Below are 17,221 nucleotides of genomic sequence, written 5' to 3'. Positions count from 1 at the left end.
GGGGGGGGGGGGCATTCCTCGCGTTATGATTGGACTCGTGGAGGTGGCGCGTGCTAGGGGCCGGTCCAGATGGAAGGAGGGCTCGAGGTGACTGCATGGGTTACTGAGTGTCAGAGGGAGCGAGAGGCCACGCGCACTGCACTCACTCTCACTCACTCTCACACACACACACACACACACACACACACACACACACACACACACTGTTAAAGGACTCTGACACACACACACACACACACACACACACACACACTGTGAAAGGACTGCCAGTTGAATCAGGATAATAAAGAGGATGTTTAAATGTTAAAGGTGTCATATGTGATGCTCCTGTTCTGCAGGTCACAACTATTGTGAAAGTTAATACAAATGTATGAATAATTAGGTAAATTAGGAGTTTTTCCTTCAGGTTCCTCAAAGGGTCCACCTAAGTTTACCCAAGTGGGATAAGGATGAGATCCAAGTGGGCATCCTGGACTGGGCCCGTGGGGTATATTTAGTTTTGTAGATGAGCCGTGGCAGTAACAAAACAATTCTGTGCGTCTAGATAATTATGTGTGTGCTTATGGTCTAAATTTAAACATGATGACTTGATTTCATGTGGGAATGGGGGCCTCGGCTCATCACGACAGGGACATTGAACAATTTCAAACTTAATACCCCAGAATATAGAATACCCCGCTGCACCCACTACCTTGATCATGCAGAACTAAATAAAACACTACTCATCCCATTCTTAGTATCCTGGCTTGACGCAGAATTGTTGTAAAGCCACAGTTGGGATGCCCGACTGTCAAAGCATTGTTTTAAAGGAGATATCCATGACACTAAGGGGAAAATGTACCTCCATATCTACTTTCAGGCGCTGGTCAAGGCAGGGAGTGCGCTTGTCATCCATGTCTAGGGTTATGAGTAGATTTGAACTAGCAGAGAGTGAGTACAGTTTATCTGATGTAAAATGTTTTCATGTTGACAGTTGTATTGTTAGAGACCTAAGAAAATGGAGCTATGACAGTGTGCCACTGGCAGTGTGATGACTCACTCTGCAGTGTCATGCAGAGGCAGTGTGATATATCAAGGAGACAGAAAGACAAGCAGATTCACTGACAGATTTATTACTGGAAAAATTAAATGGTGAAATGAGGCTTGCTGTGCCCACTGTCTCCACTTTCTCATCAGGGTTTTAATAATAATCCTTTATTCCCAGCACTCCACCAACTGATTACTAATAGGAGAATGGTTAATTCATCAGTTCAGGATTGGATCTGTCGTCAGTTTTAATCACTAAGCACCAACTCAGATGACTCAAGCAGATTCTTTCAAATTTATAATTTGAACGCCATCTGTTTTTTTGCTGTCCTGCTGAAATAATAACACTTTTGTTCTCATTAGGCTATCTCCTCTAAGCACGAGGGAAATATATATCATAATTTGTTAGCAATACAAAAATTGGATGTAAGATTGTTCTTTTAACTGTTCTTTTAGTGAGAATAAACCCGATGGTCCTGTCATCTGTTATGTCATTTCTTACTTGCAGATGTCATCTAGTACATGCTGTGCCACAATCTGTTCCAAAAGAGATCTTTGGTGCTGTTCATGAAGGCTTGATATTGTGAATAACTACGCTCACACTGTCTGCATCATTATTTCAAGCACATTCAGCCCCTGTTGCCTCCTGAGTATTTACTTTCATAGAATTCTAGGTCCATCTCCAGCTTGGTTTCATGTCTAAAATCCGTGAAAACATGGTCTCTAGGCAACTTTTAGACATGCTGGATAATAGCAATATATTTTGGATTTCCAATCTGGCCTTCACTGGAAACAGTCCACTGAGATTGCTCTCTTCAGGCTCACAAATTTAAATTTGAATACATGTTGATTCTGACAAGAGCACTTTACTCCTCTGTTCTTCAGTATAAGTCCTGTGTGTTATATCACTGACGTTTGTCTGATGTTCTTCTAGACAACCATTTCTAAAACAAACAAACAATTACATTTTTCAAACTGAAATGTTTTATCTATTGCTCAATTGAAGGTTGCCCTGCTCAAGGCTGTTGTCCTTAGTACATTTTAGCTATATATTGTGTCACTCATGAAAGTTGAATTGCATTGAACAGTCTGTTTTACATGATGTCCTATTAATAGTTCTTGTCACCTGTAAGTACAATTTACACTTCCAAGACATTGTGCTGCATATTGTTTTTTATAGTGCTCTGATGGTTTTAATCCTAAATTTCAAGATTTGTTGCATTACTGGAGAGCACTTTGTAATTTATTGATTTTAAAGGGGATAATTAGTTACAATATTTGTGTTCTAATTAAAAGAATCAACACTAATTATGATTCTTTTAATTATATACTTATATATAAAATAGAAATGTATGTTGACAAAAACAAACAAATAAATACGGGTTCATTTTAATTTTCTCTTGGATTAAAATCAAATGGATGACATTATAGCGACAAATAATTTGTGGATATGATGTTAAGTAGTTTTCACGCAGGCATCGCACCAGACACCTACAGCCGGCTGTTGGGGTCCTTTTCCGCTGGGCTGTGGAGGATTAGCAGCCAACATGCCGACTGTCGGAGTAAAAAGGGATCTTCTCTTCAAAGCTTTGGGCAGCACATACAGTAAGTCACATTTACTACATATTCAAGTAACGGACACATTGCTTGCCGGGTTATTAAATGTAATTTTGTCTCTAAAAGACAGAGGACGTCAGAGTACTGCCGAAACTCATTAGCTTGATGGTTAGCAACGCAGCAGCTGCTCACGAGCGGCTAACTTTGCCTAGTTATCTGGCTTTACTGTGACTGTCTTGAATGAGAAATATACACCTTTTTAATTTAAATTCGTGTCAAACAACAATTTTAATTTGATTTTAATTTCTGCTGATGTTAGTGTCAATAAGAAAGTAGTCCTAGTTGGTGCACTGACATCTCTGTGTTGGATATCAACGTGATTGCATCATTTCCGCCGGCTCCTGTCATTTAAATCTGAGCAGTCATGGGAAGATAACGCTCTATATAGCTGTTTTTAATGTTTTTAATAATGCCTGTTCGCTTCTTGTTTTAGCTGATGAGGAGTTTGACGAGCTGTGCTTTGAATTTGGGCTGGAGTTGGATGAGATTGTGAGTAAACGACGTTAAAAGATGTCAAACCACAGTGTATCCTAATATCTGTCCTCTTTCATGATTACAGACAGTAGACCTTTGTAATGGCGTACAGTTTGACTTGGTCATAAATAAAATGCATTAAATAAAGAAAATCCATTTCTGCTACTACATTTGTGTCAAAAACATTCACTGAACTATGACGTGTAACTAATGAACTCCGCGCTGACCCCATTACAGACCTCAGAGAAGGAGTTAATTAGTCGAGAGCAGGGTGACTCCAAGGCATCAGGAGCGTCTGACACCATCCTGTACAAGATTGATGTACCCGCTAACCGCTATGACCTGCTGTGTCTGGAAGGCCTGGTCCGTGGACTGCAGGTCTTCAAGAATAAGTGAGTGGTATCTTGTACGGTAGAGCTGGCATACTGTTGTGGTTGCTAAATGCATGCCGAGGTTGACCAGTTTCATTCAGGGCTGCTGACAACAGAGAAGCATACCAGCATTATTCAGTGCCCAAAGTGAGCCGGATGGATATATTTAGTTATAAAACGTGTGACTATGTTTTGATGGCTGTGAAATATTCTTATGTGGGGGAGGTGAAGTTTTTGGTTTTGTCAGACTTGCTTAAAAACAAGGTGCTTCTCCATTATGGGTGTAGTGGATACCAACTTCCCACACTGTTGGTACAGAGATTGTATTTGTGTTGCAGGCTAGAGGCGCCTCGCTACAGACGTGTGAGCCCAGCCAGCGGGGAGCCTCAGAAGCTGATTATTACTAAGGAGGTGGTCACATTCATCATTTTTAATGGAAAACAAATATTTAAAAACTAATGTTTTCCCGAAGCTATAATTAGCCTGGTTTGTAAATCAAATAAATCTGTGTATTACCATGGTAACCTCTTAGTTTGTTGCTAATATGTTTGTTCTGTGCAGACGGCGGCGGTGCGGCCCTACGCTGTGGCAGCAGTGTTGAGGAACATCACCTTCACACAGGAGCGCTATGACAGCTTCATCGAGCTGCAGGAGAAACTCCACCAAAACATCTGCAGGTCAGATTAGCTGTTGCACTAATTGTGACAGCCAACCTGTTTTGGCCACATGTTCATGTTAAGTGGTAACAGAGTGCAAGCTTTAATGGAATTATGTGAGCAATTAACTAGGGCTGATTATTTTCATTATCTGCCAATTATTTTCTTGATAAATCAATTTTCTACAGCCCAAAGTGTAAATTGTTTTTTTTCTCAGACCAACAGTTTAGATGTTTTCTAGATTTAGTATAGACAGAGCTTCAGTTTACAGTGATGAAAGAAAGAGAGAAGCAGCAAATTCTCTGATCATCATTTTTGCTTAGAGATCTATCGATTTATCAAAATAGTTGCTGATTCATTTTCTGTTGATCGATTAATCGTTTCAACAGTAAGTAACAGTACTTATTAGCATCCGTTTCTGTAATGTGTTCAGTGATTAACGTGAGAAGAAATATTGCTTTTCCAAGAATGAAGTCGGATAACATGTTACTATTTAAAGGACTATGCTTGTGTCATTTGATTTTTTTTTTATTATTGTCAAGAGATTTCCTGAAGAGACCAAAAGCAATGGTGAACTTATCCCACTGAAGTATATTCTATGTAGCCAAAGCCTGATATACAAAAACACACCACTGGTAGTAGTTTTAAGAAAATGTACTTGTCACTTTAATGTTATTCAACTGTTAACTGTTGTTTTGTGCTCAGGAAGAGGAGCCTGGTGGCCATCGGGACCCATGACCTGGACACCATCTCTGGTCCTTTCACATACACAGCCAAACCTCCCGGAGACATCTGCTTCAAACCCCTCAACCAGACCAAGGAGTACACTGCCACCCAGCTCATGAGCCTCTACAAGGTGAACAGCTAAGGGTCTTTATGTGGTTTAGAAGAGCAGTTTTCCCCTTTTGAGCAGTGCTAACCTGGTGTTGTTCTTTTGACTCATACAGACAGACAGCCACCTGAGGCATTACCTTCACATTATTGAAGACAAGCCTGTGTACCCCGTCATCTACGACAGCAATGGTGTTGTCCTGTCCATGCCTCCCATCATCAATGGTGAGTACTGTCTGTGTCTTCATGTGTCTGCCTCTCTAACACGCAATAGATACGAGGTAATAGTACACATTTATTCCTTATTTTCCCAGGGAACCATTCAAAAATCACCCTAAAGACAAAGAACGTCTTCGTTGAGTGCACGGCCACAGACCTGACCAAGGTACAACTCAGAGGAGCACAGCAATCCCATTATATGTTGTTCAGTCAATGTTATCGAGGAAAACTTGCTGTTAACTTGACCTCGTTCTCTCCAGGCAAAGATCGTGTTGGACATGATGGTGACAATGTTCAGCGAGTATTGTTCACAGCCTTTCACGTAAGTCACACGTCTGTCTCAAATACCAGCTTTTCATCAAGAACTGGGATCCCATGTCAGCATGTTGAGGTGGAACATGATGAAAGCCCCTGGTTATTGTAAAACATGTGTAAACTTAAAGTAAAAGCATTACAGTGAAGGTGATATTATCTTGCTCTCTCAGGGTGGAGGAGGCTGAGGTGGTGTACCCAGACGGCAAGACCTGCAAATACCCAGTACTGTATTCACTACAATCAGCTAGTCCTTTTTTTTTTTAATGTGACATGAATTTCTTTACTTCTGTCTTATTATTCTCTGCTGTTGTTTCCTGGTTTGTACTTTAGGAGCTTGCTTACAGGAAGGAGAAGTTGTCCAGCGAGTTCATCAACCGAAAAGTTGGCATTAAGTAAGTCATGGGGAGCATCAAGTCGAGATGAAAGTAAAAGCTTTTGCTTTAGTCGGGAGCTTTGCATCAACATGTTTCAGCAAATTCACAGACTTACCAGTTTGATTAGGTACTACCTAACACAATCTAGTACAGTAGCCCTGCAACATTAGGGGGACCTGAAATATTAGTACAGCGGCCATTAATGCGCCATCAGAGCAGCGCTGTATTGAGTGACAGAAATGAAGAGGGAATAGTTTGACATGAAGTTTGATGCTAAAGCAAAGCGGTTCATGACTCAGATGGGAGGCGGTTGAGGGGACGTCACCGTCATGGAGATACACGACGATGAAAGTATATACGGGGTCCGGTACAGCGGAGGACGTTCCGCCTGAATTACTGAGTTGTGGCCTTTATTTGTTTCCATGCCAAAATATGCCAATAAAATAATGAAAAGAAGGAAAAAACGTTTGTATCGAGTGTATCCTCAGCAGCTGGATAAGTAATCTTATTCTAATGAACATTGTTTGTTTGTTTTCTCTTGACAGTGAGTCAACTGAGAATATCGCCCAGCTGCTGACCAGGATGTGCCTGCGCTCCCAGGCTACCGGTGTCGGTGACGAGATCGAGGTCGAGATCCCACCCACGCGCTCGGACGTGATCCACGCCTGTGATATCATGGAGGACGCCGCCATGGCCTACGGCTTCAACAACATCCCCCGCACTACACCGCGCACCTACACCGTAGCCAACCAGGTGCCTGGCTTTTCTCCTGCATGTTTGATGTCTGTGTGTGTAACCACGTATCATTTGTATCTCATCAAATATGCTGTGTGTTCTTATGTATTTGCTCTATATGTTCACAGTTCCCACTGAATAAACTGACAGAGCTGTTGAGACAAGACCTGGCAGCTGCTGGATTCACAGAGGCCCTCAACTTTGCCCTGGTAAGAAAAAGACACAAAGACATCAGTGTCAACAGTTTCCCCCCTTAAAGTGAGTCTATGCATCTTTTTGAAGGAAGAAAATAAAATCTTCCTCTTACAAATGAAAAGCTGAAGTCATAAGCAGTGAAACGACTCAAAACACTGGTTTTGCTGCTACAAGCTTATTTGGTCTGTTAGTGTCTTATGGTGGCTAATGTTAGCTACTGTTTGCAAAATTTAGGGAAATATTGTTGTGTAAGGGATATTACTGAGTCACCTCGCTAACTTTATGACTGCGCTCCACCTGTGTTACTGTTACAGTACACTTAGCTAAATGTAAACAGCATTATCCCATAACCGTCACTCATAGCCATAAAGTTGTCTTGCTTGAAATGCTCTCAAAGGAATTTGTCCCCTGTCTCTTCCTGTAGTGTTCTCAGGAAGATATAGCAGACAAGCTTGGAAAGAAGATCTCAGAGACCAGGGCGGCTCATATCTCCAACCCCAAGACAGCTGAGTTCCAGGTAAAGAAGAATATAACAGATTCTATAAATACAACTCTACAATGCTTTAATATATTAGATGTAGATGTAATGCAGTGCTGTTACACCCGGAGCATAGTTTGAAACAAGAAAATATACACTTTTATTGATTTAGAGTCATCTTTTAGCCTTAATTTCTACTTTAATGCCGTTTCAGTTGGCGGTTTCAGTTTGTGTAACAAGGCTCACGGTGATCTAAAGGCCTGTGCTGTCCCTCTGGCTCTAAAATGTATTTGCAGTTGTGCAGGAGCGGATGAGCTTAGTGGACACTTTAAGGTAGTTCTGTGCCACCTGAAAAATCACCTTGCTAACTAATGTCAATACAGTGAAAAGTGAAACCAATCTAACAGCGCAAACTAGTATGTTTGCAGATTAGTATGCACTGCAAATAATGTCCAGGGACATACATTGAATGGTATGAACATTATTGTTCTGTGAACAAATGTTTGAAAATTACTCGGAAGGACGTTTAAAAATGAGGAAAGAGAGGAAAAGTAATCATTTAATAAGACAGACATTCATGAAAAGTCTAAAAACAACCAGAATCCAAATGATAGACGTTCCCAGTGTTGTAGTGTTGTTTTTCCAGAAGAGGGCACTCTTCTCCTCTCTGAAAGATTGTAGCTATGTATCCAGCTTCACCTCTGTTTGTCACCACCAGGTGGCGCGCACCACCTTGCTGCCAGGCCTGCTGAAAACCATAGCTGCCAACAGGAAGATGCCCCTTCCCCTCAGACTGTTTGAGATATCTGACGTGGTGCTGAAGGACGAGACCAAAGGTAGGCGTCTGCATGTGTGAAGTGATGGTCTATTTTTGTCAGTCTTATGTAAGACATACACACTGATGCCTGATGTTATCGGGCAGACGATGATAATAGCTGGTCAAGATGTAATGACAATGGTAATGCAAAATAAAGTACCCAGTTTGTTCCTTGCTGGGTTGGAAACCTCATGTAAATACCAGGATTTAAACAGCTCTGAACAGGAAGGAACAAGAAGTGTCTTTAATATGACCAGTTTTGGTAATGAGTTTGTCATATCATTGTAGTTTTGATTAAATTTTCCCTAAATATAAGAACAATAAACCAAAAAAGCACAATGGTGATCATATCAGAAGGAGAATGACACTTACTATATTTTTAATTAAAACCCAATATTGAGCTGATATAACAGTAAGAGATTAGTATGTTCTCTAACACTCCCTCCCCCTCATCCCACCAACCAGATGTCGGGGCGAGGAACAGCCGGCGTTTCTGTGCCGTTTACTACAACAAGAGTCCAGGCTTCGAGGTGATCCACGGCCTGCTGGACCGAACCATGCAACTGCTGGAGGTGAAGTCAGTCCGGGGGGATGGCTACCACATCCAGGCTGCAGACGGTAAGATGCCTTGAGAGGGGGAGGGGAGGGGAGGGGGGGTGGAAACCAGCAATCAGGTCTATAGGAGTATACTGAAGAGCTAACTTAGTTGGTAAATATTCTGAGTTTATGCACGGAGGAGGAATCCCAGTGATGGATTTAGTGCTCTAGAACATGTGTATTTACTCGCCAAGCTGGTAAACAAATGAATCTGGGTCACGTGAGGTTAAAAGGCAGGTTTTGTTGCAGATTATGTAAATCCAGTCTATGACAAGCAGCGACTGCATTGTTGTGTTTGTTGCCAGGGCGTCATGTACCCTGTCTTTATTGAAGGGGCGCCGTTTCCATGGCAGTGACATGCACAATTTGGCTTCAACTCAAAATGAACTTGTAACATGGGTGGCCAGATAGACAAAGAATCTGATACAGAAGAGAAAACATCTCATATTGATCAGGTGGCAGAGACAATGCTTACTTTTATAATCAGGTACTTGGTTTTGATGAGGTGGTTTGTTTTGTTCTGACGAGCTTCAAAAAAATGAATGCGGCTTTCAGCTGCTTCATCACTTTTGTGGGTCTGTCCGCTTCATTGTATTGTAACTAGAGTTAGACCGTTAGCTTATTGCAGACACAGAACTAATCTGAAGGGTTTGAGGCCTTTTAGTGTCACCATTACATCGTTTGTCCACCAGAGAGCAAGATTATTTTTACACTGTAAAATGTACGTTGGTCACAATTCTTTAAAATTCAAATTTAAGGGAATCGTATCAAGATTGTTTGTTTATGTTAGATAAATAGCAGCCTCAAAAATCCAGATTTGTCTGTGCTATAATTGTAATAGTTATTAAATTATTGGAATGAGTAAATTGAGAATCTGAGCTGTAAGAATATGGTTAATATGGTCTTGTTTACTCTAGTCTGCTCAGAAGGGATTGAACCCAATGTGATATTTCATTCACTAAACCGTTAGGTACACTGTCTTTATAGTGCCAGACTTGTACGCAGCATCGTAAAGACCCTAAATACACACAGTTGTACGTCTTTAGCCAGAAAAGTTAGAATAGAAATGTGCAGTGTGCGCTCTCATCCTTCCCCTCTTCTCACGCTGTCTGGTGTCGTCTCTGTTTCTCTGCGCAGTGGACACAAGCTAACACTAAACAGATGTTGCTTATATAAAACCACTGATGCTAACATCACTAACAGATGCCACTTTAGCATTATTGCTGAAGCTCTAACTAATTAACTACTTCCCTCCTGTAAAGTCATACTGTTATTGGAGATTGTTCGTGGAGCCTCCATGTTCTCCTGCCTGTGGAAGGAACCAACATACTTTTTATACCAAAATGTTGTAAAAAAGTATGTAATGATTAAAAAAGACCAGTCAATGTGTACGTCAAGTCAAATGGGCACAATGGCACCGCCTGTTAACAGATATAAAAACATTATTTTTGGCAGAATTGCCATCACTGCAGCTTCCAAAGTCCCAACTAGCCAAGACAGTTTTTAGGTTTTAAGAGTTTTAAAAGGTTTTAGTCCGGGTAGGAGGAAATCAGGGAAGTACACACATACACTTTACAGGGTTATGGTAGAACGTGTTTGACAACTTGTTGTATTCAATGATTTTATTTGATAGGCTTTAACCAATTTGCAACAGAAACCAGTTAAAAGAAAGAGACAATAACAGGCCATGAGCGAACAGGCGTCATTTTTAGGTCATGGGCTCCGACTTAACAGAAATCTCTGGCCCGCTGTGGGAAACTCGCTCTTTATCCCCTCTAAACCACAATTCACTCTGTTCCATTTAATTTGCCCTCTATTCTATCTCCAAAATCACCAGCTGCGTCATCTAATACCCTAATAAATCAGGGTAACTCTGCTCCGTCGATGAGGGAAACCAAATAGCATTGACGTGCAACATTCTGTCATCGTTTTGCTCAATGAAAATCAAAGGTGTCGTTTCGCCGCTCGTGGCTCTTGCTTTGTGGGCCAAGAACTCATTTCAGACAACTTCACTGTGCCTCTGATGATGAAATGCATCTGAGTAAGAGCGCACATTTTCAAAGGGCTTCTCTCCAAAGTCACCATGAATGAGACGGCTCGGTCAGTCGTGTTGCATCAGCGCTGCGATGAGCTTTCCTCTGAACGGAGAACAACAGTCCTGTAAACTGCAGAGAACAAGCTGCTTTAATTTTTCATAGCAGAGTTGCAGTAACCTGTGGTGACACGTGACTGGCACAATATCACTTGCAATGACGTTGTGTTTAAAAGGCAGATAGAGGGATGGGTTTCATCTTTCTGTTGCGTCTGATCCGTTCCTGTGAGATTAGTAATCAGAAAGGTTGGACTTTAGGGTCTGAAGCACTGCGCAGGCCGATCTGTATGCATTTTGGCTCCCATTTTCCCAGAGAGACTCTCATACATCATTTGCGTTTTGGATTCCTTCCTCTCTCCATACTGTCTCTCTCACTCTCCAGCCTCCCTCCCCTTGGCTCGCATGCTCCAAGGTCACTCTGCAGGATATCTACTCTGGGCTCTGTTGGCCCATTCAGACTGCAAATCAATGGGCTCAAGTATCAGTGAATGAGAGCAGTGAGGAGAAGGGAAGGCAGACAGGGGAGCGGAAGAAGGGATGAGATGAGACTGGAGAGAGAGGGAGGGGGTGACAGGAGAGCGACAGAGCGGCGGCTGGAGGCGTAAGCAAGAAAGGCTAGGAGAGCGTGTAAAGTCTGCAGTGTGGGGAGAGTGCATGGGAGTCACGTCACCCACTGCAGTGCTGAGCAGGGAGACAGACTGGCACATACAACACCCACCCACGGGTGCTTAGACTGTCCATCTGACATCACACACTCACTTAAAAGGGAGCTGAAATGGACATGCTCCTCACAGTACGCACTAATGCACAACACACTGGACACACTCTCTGTCTATCTTCTCTGCTGTTTGTTTCCACACTTTATGCACCATTAGCCTAATCCCCCCCCACCCCACCCCTCCACACACACACACACACACACACGTCAGCATGTCCATAACCCCATTACAAGGTCATGACCCCGGTCTAAGAGCTCACCTGGCACAGAGACGCACCCTCAGGATGTGTCCATCAGCAGGGTGAAACAGCACTGCAGCTAACTCCCCATCGCTCCCAGCACAGGGAGAGTGAGTGGCCGAGGGAATACATGTCAGCTGAGTTTCCTCCACTCAGCGGGGGGAAAGGGATGAAATGACGAGTCAGGGGATCAGAAGTGGAGGAAGAAACCACTTAAGAGACAGATGCCTGTGTTTCACTTAACAACTGTGTCCAATGCAGAGTCTTGGCCCGTACACCCTTTGTTAGGAAAGAGACCGCGTTCTGAAGTGTTCGCCCTGTATGTATTTTTGAAGGTTAGTACCGATGTGTATTTTATTTAAACCTGCAATAACTGATTATTTTGGCCACTTGAGGGCAGCAGGAACAAGTTGTGAACACAACATTGACATGTCATCACCTTTTTAAGGTGTTATGGTGAACTTGTTGGCAAACAGCTGATTTATTTACACATCCAGCAGTTACAGAGCAGCATGATCGTTCATTTGGGGCTCGATCGTAATCCAATGTTCTCTCTCTTTTAGCTCTGTCTTTGGCCTATACCAACTCCTGAGGGAAGTATCTGGCCCTCTAGCTAAATGTTTCGCTATGTTCCACCAGCTAGTCGCTAACTGTGTCAAAACTTGCTGAAAACTGAAAAACGACGCTATGAGAGCGGTGAGAGTGAACGAAAACAGTGTTCAATCAACAATCTTCTTTTCGTAGTGTTGCCCGTCAATCTTGTAAGTACAAAATAATGAATTGCTGAGATCTGGGAACAAGGCCGCATTGCTAAAAAGAAGTCCAACAGGGCCAGAAGTAGTCAGATGATTAAATAAACCCCCAGATTATCCAAATTTACTTGGAAGCGAAGAGAACAGTAAAATAACTGTCTGTAAACATCCATCACAGCTTACGGACCACCTGAACTCAACAGTTTTCCGTGTAATGAGGGATAATTAACAACATTTTGGAAGTGCTGAGTTTCAGTTCATCTGCAAATAAAGTGGTTTACAGTAGCTAATCTGGTGATATTCTATATTTTTGTTATTGTCAACAAATCCCATGAAAAGACCAAAAAAAAAGCCAAAATGAATTGACCCCACTAACAAGTATTGTCTGTGTATCTAAAGCCTGATATATCCTCCTCCTCTGTGCCATAGAGCTCCATTGTTTAAGAACTATTAAAAACACGTGAATGAGCCACACTGTTGCACTGGAGGACATGTTCCTTCTTTGCCATGAACACACACACTGTAGTTTATTTTGACTCGGTCACACACACACACACACACACACACACACACACACACACACACACACACACACACACACACACACACACACACACACACACACACACACCACCCTGCTGCTGTAAATACTCATGAGAGCACCAAGTGTGTATTAATCCGCAGCTGAAAATAGTCCCCAACAAATATACTATTTTCTTCTATTTGAGTTACAGTTGTTCAAACAATGGCAGTGCCCAGCTGTTGTAGAAAATCGTTTCATCTGAATGAAACTAAATATTCTTGACATGTTTTTAAAAAGTTGGAAGTTGGAAAATATTGAGAGACGGAATAACATTGTTAGTTTTCTTTTTGGGATTTGTTGATGCCAACAAAAATATAGAATATCTTATCCTGTAACTGATGGTCTGACTGCCCGGCGGTTTCCTCTTCAGACCTCGTTTTAAAGATGCCATCATGACCCATAGCAATAATGTCCAAAACTATGAAAACGAGATCTGGAATTAAACTGGAATTATGATGAAATGTATTCTATCCCACATGGAAAAGCCTGGAAAACATACTAATTGCCCTTCAGAGTCACTGATTAGCAGCTCCTTACTGCAGGATGAGGCATTCGTTTCACTGCAGGTTTGTTGCTCAGGTAAGAACCTGCATGAGCTCTCTGCCCAGCTGTCTGAAATAGTAATAAATCCTTTGGCAAAGTGATGGCAGTATCAGCCAGTTGTATTGGTTGTCTGATGCAGCCTTCTAACTCTCCTTTTCCGCTGAAAGCTTTGCTGAAAGTTGGAGGAGAGTGGGCGGAAAGTGGCCTAGCTCAAGTGTAGGATTTTCATTGACTGATTGGTTATTTAAGATGTACCAGAGCTATTTATATAGTTGCCATGGCATCCCGCTCATGGTACAAGTAGATGACGTGTGAACCGACGCAAGCACATTCCACCGATTCAATACACCTAACAGACACAGAACAGGCAACTAAAATAAGTGGTAGAATTTCCCTTCCACACACACACACACACACACACACACACACACACACACACACACACACACACACACGTTTTGAAAGTACAGTCCGTGTGCTTTGTAAGCCTTCATCCATAGTAATGAGTGAACATCTAAGCAGTGGGCTCTGGAACCCATTAGCAAGGCAGCGTGGGAAGCAGCGATGCACTATGGGAGAATGCCATGTCTCTGTGTGTGGGGCTGTTGTCATGGCAACCCCTGTATCTTGTTAAATCTCTGACAAAGTCTGTCTTTCTGTCCGTTCGCATGTCAGTGTTTTCAAACAAAGTGAGCAAACGCCTCTCACTCTGATAAGTGAGTTTTTTCATCTGTCTTTTTTTAATTTTTTTTTATTCCATCCGGACTGAAGTGACCTTTTACTCCTGATACTGACAAACAAACTGGACCATCAGATTTTAATCAGAAGGAGAAATATGTGTGTGTGTGTGTGTGAGAAAGTGACTGAGACAGGAAATCTAATTATGGTCAAATGGCCGGCGGAGGTCGTTGCTTTAGAGTAATGAACTGTGACAGTTTCACATAAACAGTGTTCATTTTGCTGCTTTGTCAGTGATTGATATTAAACAACAGCGATCCAGCTGTTCATCAACGCTTTTGTCCTTTCACATCTGAAAGGGCTTTCATTGGTGCACAGGAAGTGATGCCTTTTGATGTCTTGGGTTTGTTTGATACAGAACTGATCATTGACAACCAATGTGAACAAATGATCGTCAAGAGAAAATCAAGGAACAAGAACGTCAGCACAGTCCCGCCCACACTGTGTGATTGACTCATGATCTCTGTGCAAAAACCAATCAAGCTGAACACTCGACATCAATACCGAAAAAGAAAAACGAACGCTTCAGTGTGCAACTCTATAGTATCAGAAACATGATCCAAGAAACACCCAGAACCAACAGATGGCTCGTTAGTAACACGCTGGTCAAAAATAGTTTGTCAGGATACAAACAGATTGCAAACAAGCTAATGGAGGTTATAACTGTTGGAAGCGACAAAGGGATGTGAAGTGCTTTGACAGTCTGGGCTTCAGTAAGAGAAGGAGAAGTTAGTTCCAGGTGTAGGTGTTATCCACTCAATAAATATAACCCTTAAAGTATTGATTGATCTTTATATTATTTCTGTTCTTTTTCTCTTAGATTCCACCTTTTTCCCCGGTCGCTGCGCAGAGATCCTCGTCCGTGGAAAGAGCGTTGGGCGTCTCGGCGTCCTCCACCCAGACGTCATCGGCCGCTTCGAGCTGACCATGCCCTGCTCGGCCCTGGAGATGGACATCGAGCCCTTCCTGTGATTTCACCTTCCTAAACCTAAACTCAATAAATACGTAGCCGTCTATATTCTCAGATCAAAACAGAAGGCATTGAGATTTATAAGGCAAATATATAAGGCTTGAAATTTGTTCAAAAGATAACGGGTGCCTGGTTTTTGTGTGCTGCAGATAATCTGAAGCCTAAAGGACCAATCTGTGCAGCCGTTGTGTTTTATATCTCAGTAACGAGGCTCTTTTTTTCTTTTCTTTTTTTTTTTTTAACTGAAGTCAGAAGAATTAAAAATTAACAAGTCTCCATTGTGTTTTATAACGTGAATGGTTGGCATCTGTGTGTGGGCTTGTACATGCATGCCTGGTCTTAATTTAGGTTACTTGTGCCTTGGGGTTAGTGCATGGTAATTAAAGTCAGTGACTCATTACCTGTTGCTTTGTTGCCTTGGTTCTTCCAGTGGCCACACAGCTGAAACCACCCTCACACACGACGTCCCCATGCAGGAAGTCATCAAGCACAAGTTCCCCACGCAAGATGAATCCTTGCGGGCCCTGTCCTCTCGCCCGACATCCACAAAAACTGTGTTCGGAGACATGAGCACGGCAGCCGGCCTCAAAGCTCTCAATCATTTTCTGGCGGACAAAAGCTACATGGAGGGCTTCGCAGCGTCCCAGGCTGACACTGCAGTGTTCGACGCCATCCCGTCTGCTCCCTCGCCGACCTTCTGCCACCTCGTGCGCTGGTATAACCACATCAAGTCCTTCCAGAGGGAAAGAGCTGGCCTCCCATCAGCTAAGAGTCAGCTTGTCCTCCCAGCAACTCCCCCGGCCTCGACAAACGACGCCAGCGACGACGACGACGATGACATCGACCTATTTGGCTCGGACGACGAGGCCGAGAGCGCAGAGGCGGCTAGAGTGAAGGAGCAGCGCCTGGCCGAGTACGCCGCCAAGAAGTCCAAGAAGCCGGCTCTCATCGCCAAGTCCTCCATCCTCCTTGACGTCAAGCCCTGGGACGACGAGACGGACATGGGCAAGCTGGAGGAGTGCGTCCGCAGCGTCTGCATGGACGGGCTGCTGTGGGGGCAGTCCAAGCTGGTCCCAGTGGGCTACGGCATCAAGAAGCTCCAGATAGGATGCGTGGTGGAGGATGATAAAGTGGGCACGGATCTGCTGGAGGAAGCCATCACCGCCTTCGAGGAATATGTTCAGTCTGTGGATGTGGCAGCCTTCAATAAGATCTGAATCATACCGACACAGAATAAATTCCCTGAATGGTACCATCTGATGTTCTCTGGTCTTGATGTAATTATTCCAACGTCCATGTAACACAATAACCGAAGCTCAGGTCCTTCATTTGAAAAGACTGTTTATCCTTTGATACAAGAACAAAACATTCAAACATCAAATAAAGCCATTCTGACTTTTGACTGAGTGCTTTCAATCTTTCTTGTGTAGTGCGTGTTTTTTTTATCAGGTACAAGTACACAGACCTCCACTGTATCGGTTGATGCCTTACTGTCAATTTGAAGGGTAGTTGTTGCAGCCAGTCGCCTCCCATATGAAAGTGAGCCGTGCAGATAACAAGCCGTCCTGTAAATTCAGTCTGACAGGTGCTCCGGCATTCCTTCAAACCCTACTGTAGCAAAGGGAGCTTAACTCTTTCATTCCTGCCCAGTCGGGCCTGAAGATACAGTAACCAGGCCCATATGGTGCAGCAGATGGCCTGTCCTAACCCGCAGAGTGATATGAATTAGAGGACGGAGACAAAGACAGGTGCCGTTGACATGAAGTTGTTTCAGTTAAACTGGTTTTGATAGGATTTCCCTGACTGGTATGAGCTTGTCTGGCTCTATGTGGGGTTCTCCCATTGGAAGAGGTAACCGGGAATGTGCAGTAAGGAATGATC

At 43.0% G+C, this 17,221-nt stretch overlaps 2 protein-coding genes across 2 annotated transcripts in view; one reads left to right on the top strand and one right to left on the bottom strand.

Annotated features, from left to right (window-relative positions):
- acsl3a (acyl-CoA synthetase long chain family member 3a) overlaps positions 1–4,029 on the bottom strand; it is a 28,662-nt gene extending 24,633 nt beyond the window's left edge. Inside the window, exon 1 of the mRNA XM_070905265.1 lies at positions 4,020–4,029. The gene's annotated coding sequence lies outside the window, so the exon portion shown is untranslated. The remainder of the gene's footprint in view (positions 1–4,019) is intronic.
- On the top strand, positions 2,552–16,742 carry farsb (phenylalanyl-tRNA synthetase subunit beta). The gene is made up of 18 exons (XM_070905262.1): positions 2,552–2,631; positions 3,077–3,132; positions 3,355–3,509; positions 3,827–3,899; positions 4,050–4,165; positions 4,850–5,000; positions 5,092–5,200; positions 5,290–5,360; positions 5,455–5,516; positions 5,680–5,731; positions 5,840–5,901; positions 6,429–6,636; positions 6,747–6,827; positions 7,238–7,330; positions 8,010–8,127; positions 8,574–8,726; positions 15,191–15,338; positions 15,771–16,742. Exons 1-18 carry the CDS (start codon positions 2,574–2,576, stop codon positions 16,555–16,557), a joined length of 2,553 nt encoding a protein of 850 aa, XP_070761363.1. The 5' UTR covers positions 2,552–2,573; the 3' UTR covers positions 16,558–16,742.
- Positions 16,743–17,221: the final 479 nt, after the last annotated feature.

This window comes from Enoplosus armatus, chromosome 5 (genome assembly GCF_043641665.1).
Source record: "Enoplosus armatus isolate fEnoArm2 chromosome 5, fEnoArm2.hap1, whole genome shotgun sequence".
Classification (NCBI taxonomy): Eukaryota; Metazoa; Chordata; class Actinopteri; order Centrarchiformes; family Enoplosidae; genus Enoplosus; species Enoplosus armatus.
This window is presented reverse-complemented; position numbering and strand designations above follow the sequence as displayed.